Raw genomic sequence first — 21330 nt, 5'->3', positions numbered from 1 at the left:
GAGCGGATGTGTGCGCACGCGGATGTGTGTATGTAATGTACATACGTTACCAGCGCGTGTGTGTGTACAGCACATTTGTATGTAAATATATGAATGCTAAGGTGGAAATCACAAAATCGGTCACCTCGTGCATGTCATCATGTTGAGAATTATATTGTGCATCACTTTCGAAGAAACTCCTTTTTTTTTTTTACACACAAATACACAAAACCACTACATTTAGTCTCTCTCTCCCTTTCTCTCTCTTTCTATTTCTATCTCTCACTTTCTCTCAGCCTCTCTTGCCCTCTCTCTCTCTCTCTCTCTCTCTCTGTCCTATCTATCTATCACCCCTCTCTTTCTCTCAGCCTCTCTCTGTCCGTCTATCTATCACCCTCTCTCTCTCTCTCTCTCTCACAGTCTGTTACTCTCACTTTTCCCAAGAACCGAACCTTATTTTTTTATTTTCGCTCTACCTTACGATCATGTTTTAAGAATAAAATCTCTGATGCGTGTGGTTTTTGACCAAATATTTTAATAAAACATTACCTTGAGGTGTCCCGCTCATTGCCAGTTCACTTGAATAAACGTTTGGTAGTGATTAGAATAGTTAAAAATCAACGAATTCGTAGAGCTTTCAGCGTGTACACACCACAACTACCGCCATGATATACCAATGGCGGATGAGAAGGGGAAATCAAGTCAGCACCAAAGATAATAAATGTTTTGGTTTACGTTTCACTCTCTCTACCTATCTAGTTCTCTTTATTTACCTCTCTCGCTCTCTAAGTATCTATCTATCATTATTTGTCTCTCTCTCTCTCTCTCTTTATCCATCGTTCTTTATTTTCGCTCTCTCTCTCTTTATCCATCGTTCTTTATTTACGCTCTCTCTCTCTCTTTCTTTCTCTCACTCTGCGTGTTGATCACATTTGTTTCTCTATCCATCTATCTATTTCTCTTCTCTCTCTATATCCATTTATCTATCATTATTTTTCTCTCTTTATCCATCTACCTATATTTATTTCTCTCTCTCTCTCTCTTTATCCATCTACCTATCATTATTTCTCTCTCTCTCTCTCTGTCCCTCTTTATATTTACCTATTTATATTTCATCTCTCCACTTAACTCATTTTCTTTCACTTTCAATTTATTCCGCTTTCTTTCTTTTCCTCTTTTTTCCGAATTTTCCACGAGCCCGTATTTTCTTCTCCTCTCTCTCTATTTCACTCTTACTTTCTCTTTCTATCAATATATAAATTTATGCCTAGTTCTTCCTCTTTTTATTTCAGTTTTTAAATCCCTTACGAGCTCCTTCTCTCACTTTCATTCTCTCACTTTCATTCTCTCTCTCTCTCTCCTTCTCTCTATCATACTTCTTCCAGTTTATCAATTATACCTTTCCTCTCACATTTTATCTTTCTATCTCAATGTTTTTCTCTTTTCATCTCTCTCTTTCTGTCTTTCTCTTTTCATCTCTGTCTCTCTCTCCCTCTCTCTCCCTCTCTCTCTCTCTCTCTCTCTCTCTCTGTCTTTCTCTTTTCATCTCTGTCTCTCTCTCTCTCTCTCTCTCTGTCTTTGTCTTTCTCTTTTCATCTCTCTCTCTCTCTCTCTCTCTCTCTCTTTCCTCTTGTATTTTTTTCCAGTATATTCTTCTCTACTTCTCTCTTTCCCCCATTCATGTCCACTCTACATTACTTTTTTTTCCATCTATTCTCTATCTCTTTCTCTCTACCACATGTCTTCACTCCGTTCCACAATTTTCAATACCATATCTCTTCTCTGTCTTTCCCTCTCACGCCTTTATACTTTCTTCCCAGTTTTCATCATACTTTCTTGTATATATCCATTTTTCTTCTCTTTTTCACACTTTTCTCTCTTTCCTTCAAATGTATCACTATCCTCTTTCTCTCGCTCTCTCGATCTCATTCTCTCATTCCACGCACCCTCACACGTATATATCACTATTTCTTCTTGCATAATTCTCTCTTTCTTTATAACTATCCCTATTTTCACTATCTCCTTCTTTCTCTGTATTTCTCTTTCATGATTGCCTCTGGTTTCTTCCTTTTAGAATAGCTTTCTCTTTCTCGCCTATCTTTCTTCCTGTCTTTTTCTATCTTTCTTTCACTTATACTTCGTTTGATTTTTCTCTGACTTAACACCTCTATAATATACACTATATTCAACTCATTACTTCTCTTCCTTTTGTTCAACTACTCCTCGACTTCCTCGTTTCTCTCTCTCTCTCTCTTTCTCACTATATATATATATATGCATGTATGTATTTGTGTGCATGAATGGATGGATGTTTACGCATGCATGTGTGTGAGTTTGCATGTAAACACGTGTGAACTACAGAAATATATATACATACATATATATATATATATATACATACATATATATGTATATATATGTGTGTATATATATAATTCTGCCGAAAAATGTGTGTATGATACACACAAACGTATTCATGCACATACATATTGTATCGTGTACTCCTTGTCTATCATTCTGTTTTCTATCTATATCTATCCATCTATCTATCTATCCATCTATCTATCTATATCTATATATCTATCTATCTATATATCTATCTATCTATCAGTCTATCTATCTATCTATCTATCCATCTATCCATCTATCAGTCTATCTATCTATCTATCTACCTATCTGTATGTCTGTCTGTCTGTCCATCTGTCAGTTTGTCTGTCTCTGTCTGCTTACATTTTCTTGTAAGACACTGTTACCGAGGTGCTGGCTCCTCCCCCACCTTACGTCATAATCTTTCTCTCTTTCTCTCTCCCTCTCGTTCCTCTATTCTCACTTCCAGTTTGATTTTCGAATGTCTTTTACGCACATACATACACCCCGTTTCTCTTCTTTCATTACCTGACACTCGTTCTTTGCTGTATCTCTCAGTCTTTCTCACTCCTTCTCTCTGTCTCTCCCTCTCTCTTACACATATCCGCAACCACTCATCGGCTAAGCAGACGATAACTTAAAAAAAACAATGTGCGTTTGTATACAGATAGATATGTGTGAGTGCATATATATATATATATATATATATATATATATATATATATATATATATATATATATATATATATATAATGTTAAGAAGTGTATTGGATTCAATCAAACCCAAAGATACAGGTAATACCGAGTAAGTGCTGTATACCGGCTAGTTTTGCCCCATTCGTTGTATAAACAAGAGTGGGGATTATAACATAGGTCGTGTATTAGCGTGTGTATGTATAAAGAGAATATATATATATATGTGTGTGTGTGTGTGTGTATACATGCATATATAAATTCTTTGTATTATATATATATATATATATATATATATATATACATATACTTATACACACGCACACACACACACATATATACATATACATGTATTTATAGACATACACATATATACATGCATACATATATTCATGTGTGTGTACATATATATATATATACATGTACATACATATATATTCATATACATGTACATACATATATATTCATATACATGTACATACATATATATTCATATACATGTACATACATATATATATATATATATATATATAGTTTGAATTTACAAAAAAAAAATGGACGAAGACGGGTGTGTAAACAACAAAAGATGTATTAGTTTGACGCTCGGGAAGTGAGAAAGTCTTTTACATTTCGAGCCGGCGCTCTTTGATAGAAAGGAACACAGAAATAAACAGGGAGAGAAAATTAAAAAAAGGTTTAGTGGCTATATATATATATATACATATACATGTATACATACACACACACACATATACATATATACACACATATACATACATACACATATATGTACACGTATATATATATATATATATATATATATATATATATACATATACACATATATATATACATATATGCATGTACATATATATACATATGTACAAATATGTATATATATGTATGTATGTATATATATGGTGGTTGTCTATTCCTTATGCAGAGTTTACCATCTCTTATACTTACACTTTAGATTATCATGGCGTCTGATATATGCATATACATACATACATACATACATTTTGAGCAGAAATATTAGTTAAAATAGATTTATGCCAAGACAAAATTTCGCAGAATTGGTTTTCACAAGCCTCCACAGAAAACGAAGCAAAATGTCGCAACAAAAGCTGCCCAAACACGTCAGGTTTTATTTCAAAACTGCGAGAAATATTTCATGAAATGAATTCTAATGCCAGAAGCTTTCGGTATACTTAACTTACAGATTTTCTAGTTGTCATCGATGTCGACAAATGAATGTTTAACGCTCCTGAACGTAATGAAGTACCTATAATTATGTTTAGTATATGTAACAAAAAATGGGCCGAAACAAGAATATGAGAGTTACCTTTTTTTTTGGACGGTGATTTTTTTGAAGAATTTGCTAAAGTGTACTAGAACTTGAAGAAGATAGGGTACCCCTTAAAAATTTGTATTCTTTTTGGATTCACCCGTATGCCGATATGTATGCCAAAACAAAGTCAGACAGGAAGCCCAAGATATATGTTTCAGAGGATACAGGATGCCATGACCTATGTGTGTAATTATGGACGTCGAACCTAAATTGCTACCCACAATGCTATAGACGAAAAGATTGTGTGTATGTGTGTATATCAAAGGGGGGAAATTTTCTTTCTTTTTGTTTTGATGTTTCTACAACAATTGGCAAAACACTTTACACTAATCTGTTATATGCCAAATTGTGTCAACAGAAAAAACAGCTTTGGCTGTTTCTTTTTCATGTACAGATCCAACTTTACCTCCAAGAGGAAGAACAGCCCACTCTACCTTCAAATTGCCATTGCACTTAGCTAACAATGATACATTAGTTTGTATAATATCAAGGAGGGACAGGTATTAAAGAGGTATTGTCTCATTATTACCGTCATCAATAATATTAATAAGCTTTTTGTTCTTGTACGTACCTGTTGTGTGCATCACACTTACTTCCAGGAAATGGCAAAGCGACAGAGAGGAAGTAAGAAGAGAGAGAGGAAGTGCGTGGTGACGGTGTTCGTTTTGTGTTTTTAAATGTTTATCACATCGCAAGAGAAATAGATACATAGATACATATACACATTGTTAAATCAAAAGCAGGAGAGAAGAGGGACACAAACGAAGTGAAAGAGAAAGTGAGAGAGACAGTAGATACATAAATCCAAAGAAAAGTTCATAAATGGATACATACACACAGTAAATATTGGATGTCAATTTCACTTTTCATTACTCACAAAAATTAACTCACAAATGGCTGAGTACTCCACAGACATGCATAGCATTAACGTAGTTCTCAGGGAGATTCAGCCTCACACAGAATATGACAAGGCTGGCCCCTTTGAATTACAGCTACAACTCGAGACGTATTTGTGTGTGTGTGTGTATAGTTTAAGTTAGTTAAAACATGTTTGCAATAATAAGTGTCACGTGGGGGAAATAAACGGAATTACCAAACTTTCATTCGTAAATCCCTTTATTATCTCTCGTTCTTTTGCATTTCAATTTGTACATTAAGGTTCTTTGAATATGCACGATGTATTTTAAGGTTAAATAGTGATTCTATTTATGTTTGTGTAACAGATATTTTGGTTGGATTATAAAGTCATTGGTGTTTTATATTACTCTCTATATTCTGTAACTGTCACAATATACTTTTCTAGGCCTGTATTTTTTGTAGGGAGGGTCTTAGTTTATAGACTCCGAAAGGACGAAAAGCAAAGTCAATCTCGGCAGAATTTGAACTCAGAACATAAAGACAGCCGGTCATAATATACAAATATTTCTTATTTCTTTATTGCCCACAAGGGGCTAAACATAGAGGGGACAAACAAGGACAGACAAAGGGATTAAGTCGATTACATCGACCCAGTACGTAACTGGTACTTAATTTATCGACCCCGAAAGGATGAAAGGCAAAGTCGACCTCGGCGGAATTTGAACTCAGAACATAACGGCAGACGAAATACCGCTAAGCATTTCGCCCAGCGTGCTAACGTTTCTTCCAGCTTGCCGCCTTTCGAAAGTTGGAGATGACCTCGGCAGAATTTGAACTCAGAAAGTACAGACGGATTAAATGCTGTTATGCATTTTGTCCAGCGTGTTAACGACTCTGCCAGTTCACCGCCTTTCTTATATACAAATATTTCTCATGGTACCAGTACACTGTTTACAGATGCATACATTTTTTATGTTTTCCGTGAATTTTTCACGGGTCCAGCTAGTTTGATATGAATGCACGATGGTGAACAAAAAGCCTTTGAAATTTCTGAATTGAAGGTAACAAGATTTAAGAAATTCTGAGGTTAATGAATGGTGCTGTTACCCTTGTACTATTAGGAGACTTTCTCCGGATTTTGCCTGTCATTCCAAAGGACATAAGAAAGGTGAATTAAAAGCTTGCTTCACATTATCTTATTTGCGAAGTCAAATAACAAGAATGAACCTAACTTTTTGAGCGATGATTCCTCTGAAGAATTTGTTCAAAATTTATTGGAAGGTAGGGTACCTCATGATAAAAATTATTGTTTAATTACATCTCTAATAAGCACATCACTTCTCTTCGATGAAATAACAGCAAGAATATTTCCAAATTTTCGGGACCACCAGCAAAACCATTCGTACTTATGTAAAGGTCAATTTAATGCTCATACCCTGTACTGACAAATCCATTTCAGAGTCTATCAGTTTCTTGTGTTTCAAATCTACAAGAAGACCGAAGGGATGTAAGAAATCGGCACCACTAATGGGATACAGAAGATTCGCAATCAGAAAAATCCACTTGAACTGATATCGCAAATTAAGGTCTAAAATCATAGATTTCTCACAGCAAGTCGGGAATAAGGAAAGTGGTTAAAGGCTTGCAAAGCTATCACCGTCGGTTTTCACAGTTCGCATAAGAATTTTACTAGCTACACGCTACATGCTGCTCCTGTATTTACTAGGAGCCGAGTTTTGGAAATCGTTCTTATTGAAGAACGCCAAAAGATGCTTAATCCCTGGTGTTGCCGTTTTCTCACCTTTGAGTGGCTAATTTGAAAGAACATGGTTGAGTGCATCTGGGTGCGTTAGCATCACATGTTATAATATCAATAAAATGTCGTAGGTCTCCCACAAGGACTGAATGAACGATTTCTTGAAGTCCTTCGGCAACGGGAATTCGGGCGCGCAGAATATCGAGGTTGTAGCATGTTTGTACTAGCTTTGGTTTAAAACACACAGTTTTGATCACAGGGTCGGCTCAGACGATACTGTAAGTTTACAACTTTACTCAGTCTGTGATTGGATGAATAAACAAGCGTGGCAATGATGCCACAATAGGGTCTTTGACAGATCAACATGAGCGTACGTTAAACGAACTAGTTGAGATGTGAAAGGTCTTCCATGAGCATTTCGCCATGCTGTTTGGGAGGGGCAGTGGGCCAGAGCGTAGGGAAGACCTCACGGACTTTCTTGCCGCGTCTCTCGGGGCGGGAAGTGGAATGCTGTGAGGCGCCGATAACAGCTGCAGAAGTGGTGGAGGCATTGTCGGACTGCGGCGGGGACAGGTCACCGGGACTAGATGGTCTCCCCTACGAACTTTATTAAATATAGTATGTCAGACTTGTTTGGGCACCTACTGGTTTGCGTCTACACCAATTGGCAGCAGAATGGGAGTATTCCTAGGTCTGTGAGCCGGGGGGTTGTGGTGCTGCTAAGAAAGGACTCAAACACGGGGGGATGTAATTGATAATTTTAGGCCCATCATTCTACTTGACGCAGAGCTGAAGATTTTGGCCAAAGTATTAGCAAAAAGGTTGGCACGGGTCGTGGATAGACTTGTTGGGGAGGCGCAAACTTGCGTCATCTCCGACAGATCTATACACGACAATCTCCATCTTATTCGCTGTACCTTAGAGAGGGTTAGTAGAATTCCTGGCAAGGGTGAGGCAATAGTTCATCTAGACCAATCTAAAGCGTTTGATAGGGTTGACCATCGGTATCTGATGGCAGTCCTCGCAGCGGCCGGGTTTGGCCCGACCTTCCGTAGATGGCTCATCACTTTATACAGTAACATCAAAATTGAGTGCTCGGTCCGTCAAAGATGTCCTCTCTCCCCTCTGTTGTATGAATAGAGCCATTACTGCGGAAACTGGAGGGTGTCTCCTTTAAATTATTATTTGGAATTTGTATTGATTGCCTAGAAGTGTTCTTTCTATAATTTCTCTTATCCTTTTATATATATATATATATATATATATATATATATATATATATATATATATATATATATATGGTAATTGTTCAGTTTGGATAGATTAAAAAAGTAAATAAAAATTAAGGGGGAGATAAGTAGTAAAAGAAGGGAAGGGACATAACTAAGTTCCCGTTCTTCACTTGCACTGATTAGCTACCAATTTTATGTTTGCTATGTTTTAAAAAATTTTCCATTTGTTGTATTTTTGTAAAATTTTTGAAATATATATATATATATATATATATATATATATATATATATATATACATGCATACATAAAGTAGTTTTCTTGAAGAAACATACTCATTACAACCTAGAAATATTTAACTGTCACATAAATTTGTTTGTTTCTATCATAGCGTTTTATAGCTTTTTTTTTTTTTTTTTTTTGCAACTCTGTTCTTACTCTGCAACTTTTGTTTATCATTTTTGAAATTTGAATAAATTTTATCTGTTTTCAAACATATGACAATGGAGTACCAAGTAGAAAAAAAACAAAAAAAAAACATTTTTGACACCTGTTTCTCTTTGCTTTCAGTCAAGACTCCAAAGCTACCAAAGTCACTTGAGACAGTTGTGCTATGTACAGTGAAAGTGCTACTTCTGAAAGAACTGGAGAGGAATGGTTTCCATGCTTCAACGAGAAGAATTTCAGGCTCACAGACTCTCCACATTCCAGTTAACCAGTTTAGGTCAACGAAGATTGATTGAACAAGCTCATGAACATGGTTTTGCAGCAATCCACTAAGGAACTGACCTAAGTAAATGGGATGCTCTTATGATACCTTCACCTATCCCCTTCATTTGATGGGTAAGGTCCAAAAACTTGGTGCATGGATGCCACTCACACTTTTGCTCACCCAACAATAGGCTACTTGTGGACACAAACAGATTTCTTTACCACTGTGGCCATGCTGGAGCACCGCCTTTAGTCGAGGAAATCGACCCCAGGACTTATTCTTTATAAGCCTAGTACTTATTCTATCGGTCTCTTTTGCCGAACTGCTAAGTTACGGGGACGTAAACACACCAGCATCGGTTGTCAAGCAATGTTGGAGGGACAAACAGACACACAAACACATATATATATTTACATATATACGACAGGCTTCTTTCAGTTTCCGTCTACCAAATCCACTCACAAGGCTTTGGTCGGCCCGAGGCTATAGTAGAAGACACTTGCCCAAGGTGCCACGCAGTGGGAATGAACCCAGAACCATGTGGTTGGTAAGCAAGCTACTTACCACACAGCCACTCCTATAAATTAAGGATTGCATTCTCTCCCCAAAATCCCAAGTTCACCCATACTTTGCTCCAGATGGGTTGGTACGTATCCAATTGTACCTAAGGAGAGGCATCTGCACTTATGATGCATGACAATTGTTTACACAGCATATCACCTATAAGGTACTGATGGATGGTGGGTAGAAATGACCAGTGTCCTGTTAATTTTCTTTTCTTTCTCTCGTGTGTGTGTGTGTGTGTGTGTGTGTGTGTGTGTCCACACTCGCTATGGTATACTGAGATGAGCCTTATAAGATACGACAATTATGATGAAGTATGAATTAGTGCTTTAAAAGACTCTCTAGTAGTTGCAGAACTATTAGAAAGCAATATTTCATACAAAAATGACCCTCTGACATTCACACATATGCTCATAAAAATGAAGAAATATTACTCCTGCTAATTCATCAGAAGATATAGAAGCTGAGGGATACGTATACACGACCACAGGAACAAACCAAGGCAACTGTAATGTAATACAACCGTGTATATGGCTTAGATGGATGGATGGAGCATATGTGTGTGTGTGTTTGTGGAGGCGCAATGGCCTAGTGGTTAGGGCAGCGGACTCGCGGTTTCGATTCCCAGACCAGGCGTTATGTGTGTTTATTGAGCGAAAACACCTAAAGCTCCATGAGGCTCCGGCAGGGGATGGTGGCGAACCCTGCTGTACTCTTTCACCACAACTTTCTCTTACTTCCTGTTTCTGTTGTGCCTGTAATTCAAAGGGTCAGCCTTGTCACACTATGACACGCTGAATATCCCCGAGAACTACGTTAAGGGTACATGTGTCTGTGGAGTTCTCAGCCACTTGCACGTTAATTTCACGAGCAGGCTGTTCCGTTGATCGGATCAACTGGAACCCTCGACGACGTAAGCGACGGAGTGCCAGTGAGTGATGTGTGTGTGTGTCTGTGTGCGTGAGAGAGAGAGAGAGAGAGAGAGAGAGAGAGAGAGAGACCCTTGCATATTTCTAACTATAGACGAAGCTTCGAAATGCGTATTGTGTTATCTGTTGTTGCGTACTGATAAAAATAAATAGGTTATGGAAAATAAACCAACCGATTTGATAGAAATAAAATCTATTTGTAGAAATTTACTTAAAGACGATAAACTAACTCAGTGAATAATTTTAAAAACATTATTATGAATAATAATAATTTCTAACTGAGGTGTTAGGCCAGTAATTTTGTTGGGTATAAACAGGGTAAGAAAATCGACCGCGATTAAGAACTTGCTTCCAGAGGATTTTTGTTATTTTATTTTAAACTTAGAATGTAAAGGGAGACAACTAAACATTGCAAAGCAATATTTAGTTTGTTCCACTACAGATCATGTCATAAATAATGAATTCTGATAAAGGCAAAGGCCTCCAAAATTTGCGGGGAGGAAACTGTAAATAAGATTGACATTAGTACAGGGCTGGTTCTTCTTTTATCAACTTGAGATTGATGAAAAGTGAAGTTGACTTTAAAAAGTTTTTCACTCAGAATGTAAAGGGACGTAACTCGATGCGGTAAAGCAAATCTGCCGTGATAATTTATTTATGCCATAATATTCGTTGAAAGATGTCAGAAGCCGGGTATCTTCACTAAATACCTAAAGTTATTGAGTTATCACCCTTAACATTCTGCTTCATCTTTTCTGGGGAACGATTTAAAACGACCGCACCCCTTCTCTAAACTCTACAATATATTAATAATATTCTAAGATGGAATATTACAAGATGGAACAACTTACAATGGAAGGGAGGTAATTCAATACATTACAACATGTACAACTTCGTTGCTAACAACAACAACAACAAAAGTTCGTGATTTTTACTAATTGGATTTTAACGTACGTAATGCATTTAATCATGCTGTGAAGTTAAGTTAGGTCTACGGGGTCCCTTTTGACAGCTGTGATAAAGATTCAGTTAACTGGTTTTGTATTATATATGTATCATATTCCAATGAAAAAGAATATATTTAAGACGTTAACTGGTTTCTCTCCCTCACAAGAAACGGTTTGGCGTCAACTTTACAGAAACCGTTGCTCGCGAAACAATTGAACAAAGCAGTTGCTCGAATCAACAATTAATAAATAAACATTTGAAGTACTGAAACAAGTTAAAGAAAATAGTTGTATTATATTTTTTCAAATACTTTTAAACATTAAAATGTTAGACGGAAACTGAAAGAAGCCCGTCGTATATATGTATATATATATGTATGTGTGTTTGTCCCTCCACCATTGCTTGACAACCGATGCTGGTGTGTTTACGTCCCCGTAACTTAGCGATAGAATAAGTACTAGGCTTACAAAGAATAAGTCCCGGGGTCGATTTGCTCGACTAAAGGCGGTGCTCCAGCATGGCCGCAGTCAAATGACTGAAACAAATAAGAGACGAATGAATTCATCTTTCATTTCCTGTCAGTTTTTTTTATCTACAGCCTGGTTTCATTACTCGCTAAGTTGTGTGGTCTTACCTTTAGTATCGAACAAGCTTATCAAGCTGTTACTTTTCTAATGTGAAAAAAACATATAATTTCACATAGGACACACACAACAGAGTGAGTAATGAAAGCAGGTAATGGATAAAAGTGGCAAGAAATAAAAATGAAATTCATACCAAAGTGAATAATTGTCAATAAAACGGAGATAAAGCAAATAAGATAGATCCATTTGATGAGGCGACGCCCGGAAACTAAAAAGCACCAAAAATATGCTTACCAAAATAAAAAAAATAAATGGTAATTATTTACGATTCTCCCAAATTGAAAGATCGCCGAATTAATATGTGATAAAAATATTTAAGTAAATAATTGTAGTAGCAATAGGAAATAGATGGTTAATAATTTTAACCAATCAGAAAACGAGTAAGTCTTTACTGCTTGATATAAACAATCACAAGGTTAGATAATTCTTGCTACTTCCGAGGTCAAACTAACAGTGAAGAGGTAAGAAGGTGTGGAGGAGTGGTTACAGTAGATATAAAGACTGTGGTAGCAGTATACAGTGGGAGACAGGAAGAAGAGGTGCGTTGAGAATACGAAAATTAATACAAATAGAGAAATGGAAAAACTGGCCTGTTCAGAAAAACGACCCCCCAAAAGCTGAGATTAAAGTCGAATATATATTTGTTTAAGAATTTTTTGTTTGTGTTTAAAAATAAGTGAGTTGGAATGAGAGCCGATCCTTTTCCCGAATTGAATTAAAGAGGGATAGGAAAAGTAAAAAATAGAAGTGACACATAAGGAAGATTAGGAAAGGGAACACGATAGGCAATAACTTTGGAGGTGACAAGAGGACAGTAAGAGGGGGCGGGAAGGGAAAATGTAAAAGGTGAATGGGAACGGAGAAGAGAAACGGAGACGTAAGATAAGTAAAGATAGAAACAGCAGAAAGTTCGAAACAAAGAGACCGACAGATGAGATATGAAAGGGGGGGGGGAATAAAAAGGGGAAATCAAGGAGTGATGTGAAGTTAATATAATTAATAACCAGACAAAGAGTTATGTTTGAGAGAGGAGAGAAAAGATTGCGATAGAGTACAGTTAGAGCAAGAAAGGCAGATCTTTTTCTTTCTTGACTTCTTTCTTTCTTTCCTTGTCTCTGTTTGGCTGTCCCTATCTATCTATCTATCTGTCTCTCTCTCTCTGTATCTGTCTGTCTGTCTCTCTCTCTCTCTAGCAAGGGGAGAGAAGCATGGAACCTACCCCTCCACTCAGATACATGGACACATTCATTCAATTATTTTAACACGCATACACATTCGAACAAACGAGGCGGAATTTTTTTTTTATTCGAAACAAAACATAACAAATCTTTTTTTTTTTTTTTTGAAACGATCGACTAATCGAACGAAAGTATCTATTTTCAAAAAATTTAATCGATTTCTTGAATATCTCTAATCTTTATTTTAAAAAATATCTAACATATATACGTATATATATTTTTATGATATCCGAAAAAAAATCCCCCCCGAAAAAACTCTGACCGTTGTTTGCTTCTTTCCAGTCGAAGCTGAGAGAAGTGAATGAAACTCAAAATCGGACTGGAACTCAACTCGAACTCTACCTCTGCTCGAATGAACCGAAGCTGAACCTGATGGATATTGTCAGAAACTTCCAATGCCCGCTTCTTCTTCTTCTTTCCTCTTAAATAACACCAAAACAAACAGGAGAAGAAAAAAAACAATATCATCATTTACATTCTAACAACAACTGCTACTACAATTAAGGTTAATTTATTAATTTGTTGAAAGATTTCAGTTTTTTTGTTGTTGTTTGGGGGTGATTTTGGCGACTATACAATTTTTTATTATTTTTTGGTTGGAAAGAAAAGGGTGAGTCTTTTATTCTTCTTACTGTTGACTTTTGATTCCTTAATCATACACACACACACACACACATATATAAAACATCCGTTGACATTCGGCGATCAATCTGTATTGAAGAATAGTATTATATAGAATAGCCATCGTTCGTTTAGTCGAGTGCAAGTGTCCGTAAAAGCCATTCATAAACACACCTCATACATACACACACACACACACATACAACTATAGATCTTTATATTATTAATAATATATATTCTTTTGAATGTGTGTATATCCTACTATGCTCTATTAGCTTTATGAAAATTTTAAATAGTCCAATTATTTTGAGATACTGTGACTTTCTCTATTTTGAAATGATAGATATGGTATATCATTGTGTGTGTATAATGCGCGCACACACACATCTATATCTGAAAATATTGATGTGTGTGATATATAATATATCTATATGTATACACTATATGGTGGGTCAATTTACAGTGCCTTGACATTTTGTTTTATCATATACGACCAATAATGATTTTTTTTTAAAGTTTAATACTACAAATAATTGTAACAGATGTAGTTGAACCAAGTAAATATGTATTTAGGGTAAATAAGTTGGCAAAACAAACAAGTTAATCTTGAAATCAAACCATACAGAACGATTATGTTGAAATATATTTTTCTAGTTTACTGTCTTTTATGTAGCTAGACTCTACCTCACATTATATATAATTACAAACACATAAGTATTCTCACACCACACACACACGTACATACATACATACATGTATCTATATTTCCAGTATCTCATTTCGATATTTTCGCTCCTAGTTTGCTTTTATAATGATCGTTATTTTAGAGGGATCGATTTATAATGATATCAACATGTATATGGGTCCCCGATTTAATGCATAAACTCAACCAGTCCCAGCTTCTCAACAACCTATTTCGTTTCCTTGTCCGTCTTTTTTATACATAATACATTTATTTATATCGGTTCAGTCAGCACTGTCTTCCTAACTTTAATGACATTTGTTTTTTAGTCAATCCGTATAATGAAGACATTTAGTTAAAATCATTTTCTATATTCATTCATATACACCTATATTGTATGGAGGTGTGTGTGTGTATATATATATATATATATATATATATATATATATATATATATATATATATATATATGTATGTATGTATGAAGTAGGTTCTCGCTTCAATATTTTTGCTCCTCTTTTCCTTTTACAATCATCACTGTTTTAGAGGGATCAATTTATAATGATAGCAACATGTATATGGGACCCCGATTTAAAGCATAACTCAACCAGTCCTATCTTCTCAACATAGTTCGCTTCTTTGTCCTCTTTTTATACATACATAATAGATACATTTATTTATATATATATATATATATGTTCTCACCTCGTTCTCTCAACTTTTGTTTTTAGCCTGATATACATACACACTCACACGTATATATACACGTATGTATATATACATGTACACACACACACACACACACACACATATATATATATGTATATATCTGTAGTTATACTTATATCAGAATAAAGCGATCAGTTTAAAATTGTTTTCTGTAGTAATAAGTATGTATTCAGTCATACAATACATCTATATTATGTGTAGTACACATTCACATAATGACAGCGATCACTGTCCTTCCACACACACATTCAAATTATAAAACACATGCTTGTGTGTGTGTATATATATATATATATATATATATATATATATATATATATATATATATATATATACACACATACATATATACACACGCACGCGTTTCCATTAACTGATACATATATACTTATGTGCTGGTGAATGGGGACGTTTAATGTACATAGATTTGTGTTTAAGATTGAAATATGTTTACCGTAAGAACTGGTTGTAGTCGAGTTTTTTAAAACTGTGTGTGTGTGTACACACACACGCACACGAAGTCCCACAACTAAACCCCCCTACAACTTTTAAATGCTATTTCAAACCATATTTAAATTAATATTGCCATCATCTTCTTCTGATGATGATTTGTTTTAGCTTAGTCATTTACACCGAATACACACCTTTCTATAAAAAAATTTAAAAAATCAAGCCATTTTATGTCCGACTAAGGATGTATAACACTGTGTTACATTATATATATATATATATATGTGTGTGTGTGTGTGTGTGTGATAAACACATATTCATACACGCATCGATAATTTCTGAAATATTCGTAGCAAGTAGATAATGTTAATAACAATGGTTTCTAATCTAGACGCTAGGGCAGCAATTTTGAAGGGAGGGGTTACTTGATGCTACTGACTTCAGTACTTGACTGGTACTTTAATTTTATCGGCTCTTGAAGGTAGGAAAGGCAAGTTGACCCTGGCTGGATTTGAACTCAGAACGTAAAGTGCCGGAAGAAAATACCGCAAAGCAAATAATAATTGTAATGATAATATATGCATATTGCTTGTTTACTTGTGAATGTGGGTGTGTATATTATCTGTTTGAGTGGAAATATCATTTCCGGTTTATCTCTGTAAGCTACACACAAGCACACCTATTATCATGGCTTCTCTGTCATTTATTATTAATAATGTGGGGGGGGGGGGACCCCGTCGTGTTGTTTATTCCTGTTCGACAGTGCAAATCTGTCATCAAAGGCATTCCTGTTGTGACCGTGCTGTTGTTTTTCTCTCCAAAACATTGTCGGGGTATACCATCCAATTTACTGAGAAAAACAGTAGCGTATGATTTGGAGGAGATTTAGAAGTCTCAAGTGGTCGTCTGACCTGCTAGACATAGCAGCAAAGTTTCTCTTGCACCACAGTCTCTTATCATAAAAAAAAAAAGAAACAAACATTGGATAATGTAGTTTGGTACATTGCCTGAAGAAAGAAATACAAGTCATACTTTAGATCAGTGGTTCTCAACCGGAGTCCATACGGCCCCTGAGGGTTCAGATAATATTTTGGGGGGGTCCATGCAATAAAATAGTAAATAGGGGATCCACAGTAGTATTTTAAGGGCCCCTGAAAAAATTTTGCTTTAGATGTATGTATTGGTATGTATTGCAAAAAACAGCTAAGTTTCTTTCTCTAACATTTTACATAGTTCAACCTACACAAGTTAATGTGTGAAAAACTAAATAGGAATTTTGAAAGAAATTTCTATAAAACTAGTTTTTAAACATCAAATAGCTATTGGGGTCCACCAGAATAGAATAGGCGTAGGAGTGGCTGTGTGGTAAGTAGCTTGCTTATCAACCACATGGTCCAGGGTTCAGTCCCACTGCGTGGTACCTTGGGCAAGTGTCTTCTACTATAGTCTCGGGCCGACCAAAGCCTTGTGAGTGGATTTGGTAGACGGAAACTGAAAGAAGCCCGTCATATGTATGTATGTGTATGTATATGTTTGTGTGTCTGTGTTTGTCCCCCCAACATCGCTTGACAACCGATGCTGGTGTGTTTACGTCCTCGTAACTTAATGGTTTGGCAAAAGGACCGATAGAATAAGTACTAGGCTTACAAAGAATAAGTCCTGGGGTCGATTTGGTTGACTAAAGACGGTGCTCCAGCATGGCCACAGTCAAATGATTGAAACAAGTAAAAGAGTAATCAAAGGGGTACCTCGATAAAAAAAATGGTTGAGAATCTCTGCTTTAGATCGTGGGTATGTCTGAATGATCATTTTGAAGTCCCACCCGGAGTTAAGCATGAATATTACAATTTCTCTTTCTCTCTCTTAAAAATGTTATTCTTTAAAGACTATAAGATATGTTTTCAGTAGTTAGTTTTGTGGTCTTGATATGTGAATGGCAATGTGGTTCAGTTTGCTTTACAGCTACCTGCATATATAGTCACTTGTCCAATAAGAAACAGCAGCCAAATTTCTGTAAAACTGCATCCTACAATCTTAAAAGAAAGAATTGAATACCTTGGATAATGTAGTCTCATTTAGCTTGGCTTGGCTTGGTTTTGTACTCTTGGGATCATTCCAAGTTAGTAGTCCCAAAGGCGTCATTATGTGTAGAACCAACCAAGTCCACCAGTGCTCTCCATCGCTAGCAGTCCTGTGCCAGCCCCTCTGCATCCTCCAAGGTGATGTCAAGCCTCTGGAGATCTCCAGTCATGTCCAGCCATCTGAAAGTAAAGCCCTGGTAGGAGATGCAATGCATCGGTCCTCTCAGTTCTCCTCTGTGGAATCCCTATTGAAGACGCTGACAAAAAGGATTGATGGCTTTGACAGCAGAACCCTGAGAACCATCAAGAACATCAGATGATACCATCACGTTTCCAACAAAGAAGTAGTCCCATTTTAACTTTGAAAAAAATAGACAGCCAGGTCATGTCTAAAAAACGAAGGCAGCAGAGGAAACCACATGGGAAAATAGTACTGGGCATGGCATATACATTTGCCCCATTATTTAAACATAATGTCATGCTCTTTAGTTGAGAAAAGAATAAGGGTTATATTGAAAGCAAAGGATGGTCATTTTGAATTGTAAATGTATGTAGAATATTGTCAATGAATATAACTTCCATTAACCAAAACTTAAAACTTTATTTTATGATAAAAGGAATAATGGGTAAAGATATATGCTACACTCAGTATTTCTGGATTAAAAGATATAAGAATTGTTACTGGATAGAGAATACTCTTTAGAGATCGGCTGTTGATGACCTCTCTCTTGTGCTGGTGACAACAAAATACACCCAGTCTATACTATAAAGTTGTTAATGATTAGAAGGGCATCTGGCTGTAAAACCTATGACTAAAAAAAGCAGAGAAGAACAAATGCAGAAGGCATAAATTAGCAACAAAGATTGTTGGTTTTCTCTGTTGGTGTATGTTACTCTCTCTTTCATTTTCCCTTCAAATTTGAGGCCTTTCGTGCTGTTATCTGAAACAACTGGGAGTTTTCACTGTTTCACTCAGTATGTTACTGGTGCTGAGGTGGGTCACATATCTTCACTAGCTGTGATGAAATATATTCTGCCATACTGGCAATGAAGTTAATTTGCAACTATAAAGGAATAAGGTTAAACCTTATCAAATTAAAATCAGCTCTCTCCACATTTCTGTCCAAATTACAGTTGTTCAAACACAACACAAGCTGTTCTTCCAGTTTCTAAGCTTCTCTGAACTGGAGAAGGAAAAGTGCAGACAAGAAGAGGACATTCCAAGTGTATTGTTCACACCTGCATGAGCAGCACAGGGACATGACATAGATTTTAGGAAATTTATTTTTGCTTGCAATACCAGTTTCACTTTAAAATGATATTGTGCTGAGGCCAAAGTTCTAAAAATCATATCATGATTTTTGATTGCAAAAGGACATTTCTTACTGCTACCCTGCACTGTGGAACAATGTCAGGATGTAGTTTATTAACCTTCCCAACATCAAGTGCAGTTACCTCGATTCTTTCTAAGCGAAGAAACACTAAAAATTATTGGACACAGGGACCTAAGACTACCTCTTAGTGTCTTTCAGCCTGATGTCAGCTTCCCATATTTCTGAGAATATTGTTCTTCAGACACAGGTTTGAATTGAAAACAATTGCTACATTTGTAACAATGAAATTGTGCAAGTACACAAACTCAAAATGTAATTTGAGCTGCTGTTGTTGGTCATAATTCCTCATGACATAGTGTTCCAGATGTGACACTGCACAAAAAGTATGAAAGGTACTTTGATACTCAGATAAATATTCTGTAAACTTGTCAGGTTTACATGAAAATGCCACAAAGAATGTTAATCATGACAAATTTGATTTAACTTAATACCAAAATTAAGCAAAAGCAAAATAAAGTTATCAAATTTAATTCATAGTATTATTTTAGTCTAAAGTTCCTTGTCAAACTTGAACTTTCTATGACGTGTCATATCAGGGCAAGCAAAAGTTCAACTATTTGATCTTCATGTATCCGTGATTTGTCCATGTTGTCAATGAGGTAAATATTTCCATTTGATATTTCTTTTGAAAAATACAAAGTGATGCTTTTCCAGATAATTTTTTTTTCACACATCACTGGTAGTACTTTGGTACCACCTTTTTCACATTGAAATGTGTACTTTACTAGATAGAATGTACTGTATACTTGTTTGAGGCCACTGTTTTGAACTGTTTGTATATGACATGAACAGGCAGGTGACAATGAATTCCCAACAATAGTTTCATTTACTACTTCAACGTAGTGAAAGTGTTTTGTTCCTTGTAATGGTCTTGAATGGATTGCCATTCTTTCCTTTGAAAAGTTTGTGTTGGTTCTAATTTGCTCTCATGAACAATAACAAATGATGGAAACTTCCTTTCTGCAACAGCAACAAATTTGTCTGGATTTGTAACAATTAACTTTACTCGCAAGGTTTTCCACCAGGCAGCATTTTTTCACATCACCACCCACTCCATCCAATCATCCTCCCCTTTTCCATGCAGTGTAGCCAAAAAAATGCCTGTCAACTGAAACGCCATGATCTCTTTGAAATGACAAATTTATGAATGCATATTTATTAATGGTTTCCCGTTGTATCGATGCCCCATTTTTCTATCATTAATAAAATTGTCTGCATTTTTGTTGACATGGGTATTGTAGTTATTATATAATGATGACATTATATTTATTACATTACATCAGTATTATTTCAACAATTTTGGCAAAGGAAGACTCCTCATGGAAGAATGCTAAATGAAACCATATTCCCCACAATATATACTTAACCAACACTCATAAAATGTAAAGAAACTCCACCACATGATTAACATCAAGTACAGTTTAGCCGATCAATAATGAATGAAGAAAAGAAGTAATTAAAGTAAACTAATCAAAAGTGACTAGACATAGAAATCGTGTCATTCTGCCTATTCTTTGTACCTACCCCTAATATCCAATTATCACCTGGTGTCAGTAAACCATCTCAACAGACCAATCTAGTTTTTTTTCTTAATTGATCAAAAAAAAAAAATTTTAATCCCACCTGCTGTTTTATTATTCTTCAATGATTAGTATGAAGCAAGTACACACTTACACAGAAACACAAAGACATATATACATTGATATGAAAACATATACACATACATAGTGAGACATTATTAATAGTTTAGCACATATATATATACATACATACATACACACACATGCACATATCTACACCACAGAAACACACTCAATTGGACCTGTATTTATATGTACACACAAATGCATTGTTAATGAGATAGTTAAATCACCAATATTAACAAAAGAAATTGAGAAATAGAGATTAAAAGAATTTTAAATGATACAAAAACATACAGGCAGACAAATATTTTAAATACCAACGTTAGCAAACATCTCCTTATATAGATACAAAGGTAGATATATCCCCACCTATTTATTATTTTTGGTTGTATTAATAAATTCAATCTATTTGATTATATACACAAACACTTTGGCCATGCAACTATCTTTCAATAGGTGGG

General features: G+C 35.6%; 2 protein-coding genes across 6 annotated transcripts in view; one reads left to right on the top strand and one right to left on the bottom strand.

The window, feature by feature from the left end:
• The window catches only part of LOC106881685 (uncharacterized), a 580809-nt gene extending 575596 nt beyond the window's left edge, over positions 1–5213 (bottom strand). Inside the window, exon 1 of one of the 2 annotated variants that reach the window (XM_089342776.1) lies at positions 4962–5213. In XM_089342776.1, the coding sequence (XP_089198902.1) occupies positions 4962–5100 (139 nt within the window). In that variant the 5' untranslated portion in view covers positions 5101–5213. Of the gene's footprint in view, positions 1–528; positions 2230–4961 lie in introns of those variants that run through there. The other variant, XM_089342777.1, reaches the window with a different exon arrangement.
• Positions 5214–12774: 7561 nt separating this feature from the next.
• The window catches only part of LOC106883036 (phosphatidylinositol 4,5-bisphosphate 3-kinase catalytic subunit alpha isoform), a 46617-nt gene continuing 38061 nt past the window's right edge, over positions 12775–21330 (top strand). Inside the window, exons 1-2 of one of the 4 annotated variants that reach the window (XM_089342778.1) lie at positions 12882–13400; positions 13552–13774. The gene's annotated coding sequence lies outside the window, so the exon portion shown is untranslated. Of the gene's footprint in view, positions 13880–21330 lie in introns of all 4 variants that reach the window. The other 3 variants (XM_052977095.2, XM_014933898.3, XM_014933899.3) reach the window with 3 other exon arrangements.

The sequence above is a fragment of the Octopus bimaculoides genome, chromosome 26, assembly GCF_046866305.1.
Source record: "Octopus bimaculoides isolate indiv1 chromosome 26, ASM4686630v1, whole genome shotgun sequence".
NCBI classification, from domain to species: Eukaryota; Metazoa; Mollusca; class Cephalopoda; order Octopoda; family Octopodidae; genus Octopus; species Octopus bimaculoides.
The sequence above is the reverse complement of the archived record's forward strand: the minus strand, read 5'-3'. Positions and strand labels throughout refer to the sequence as shown.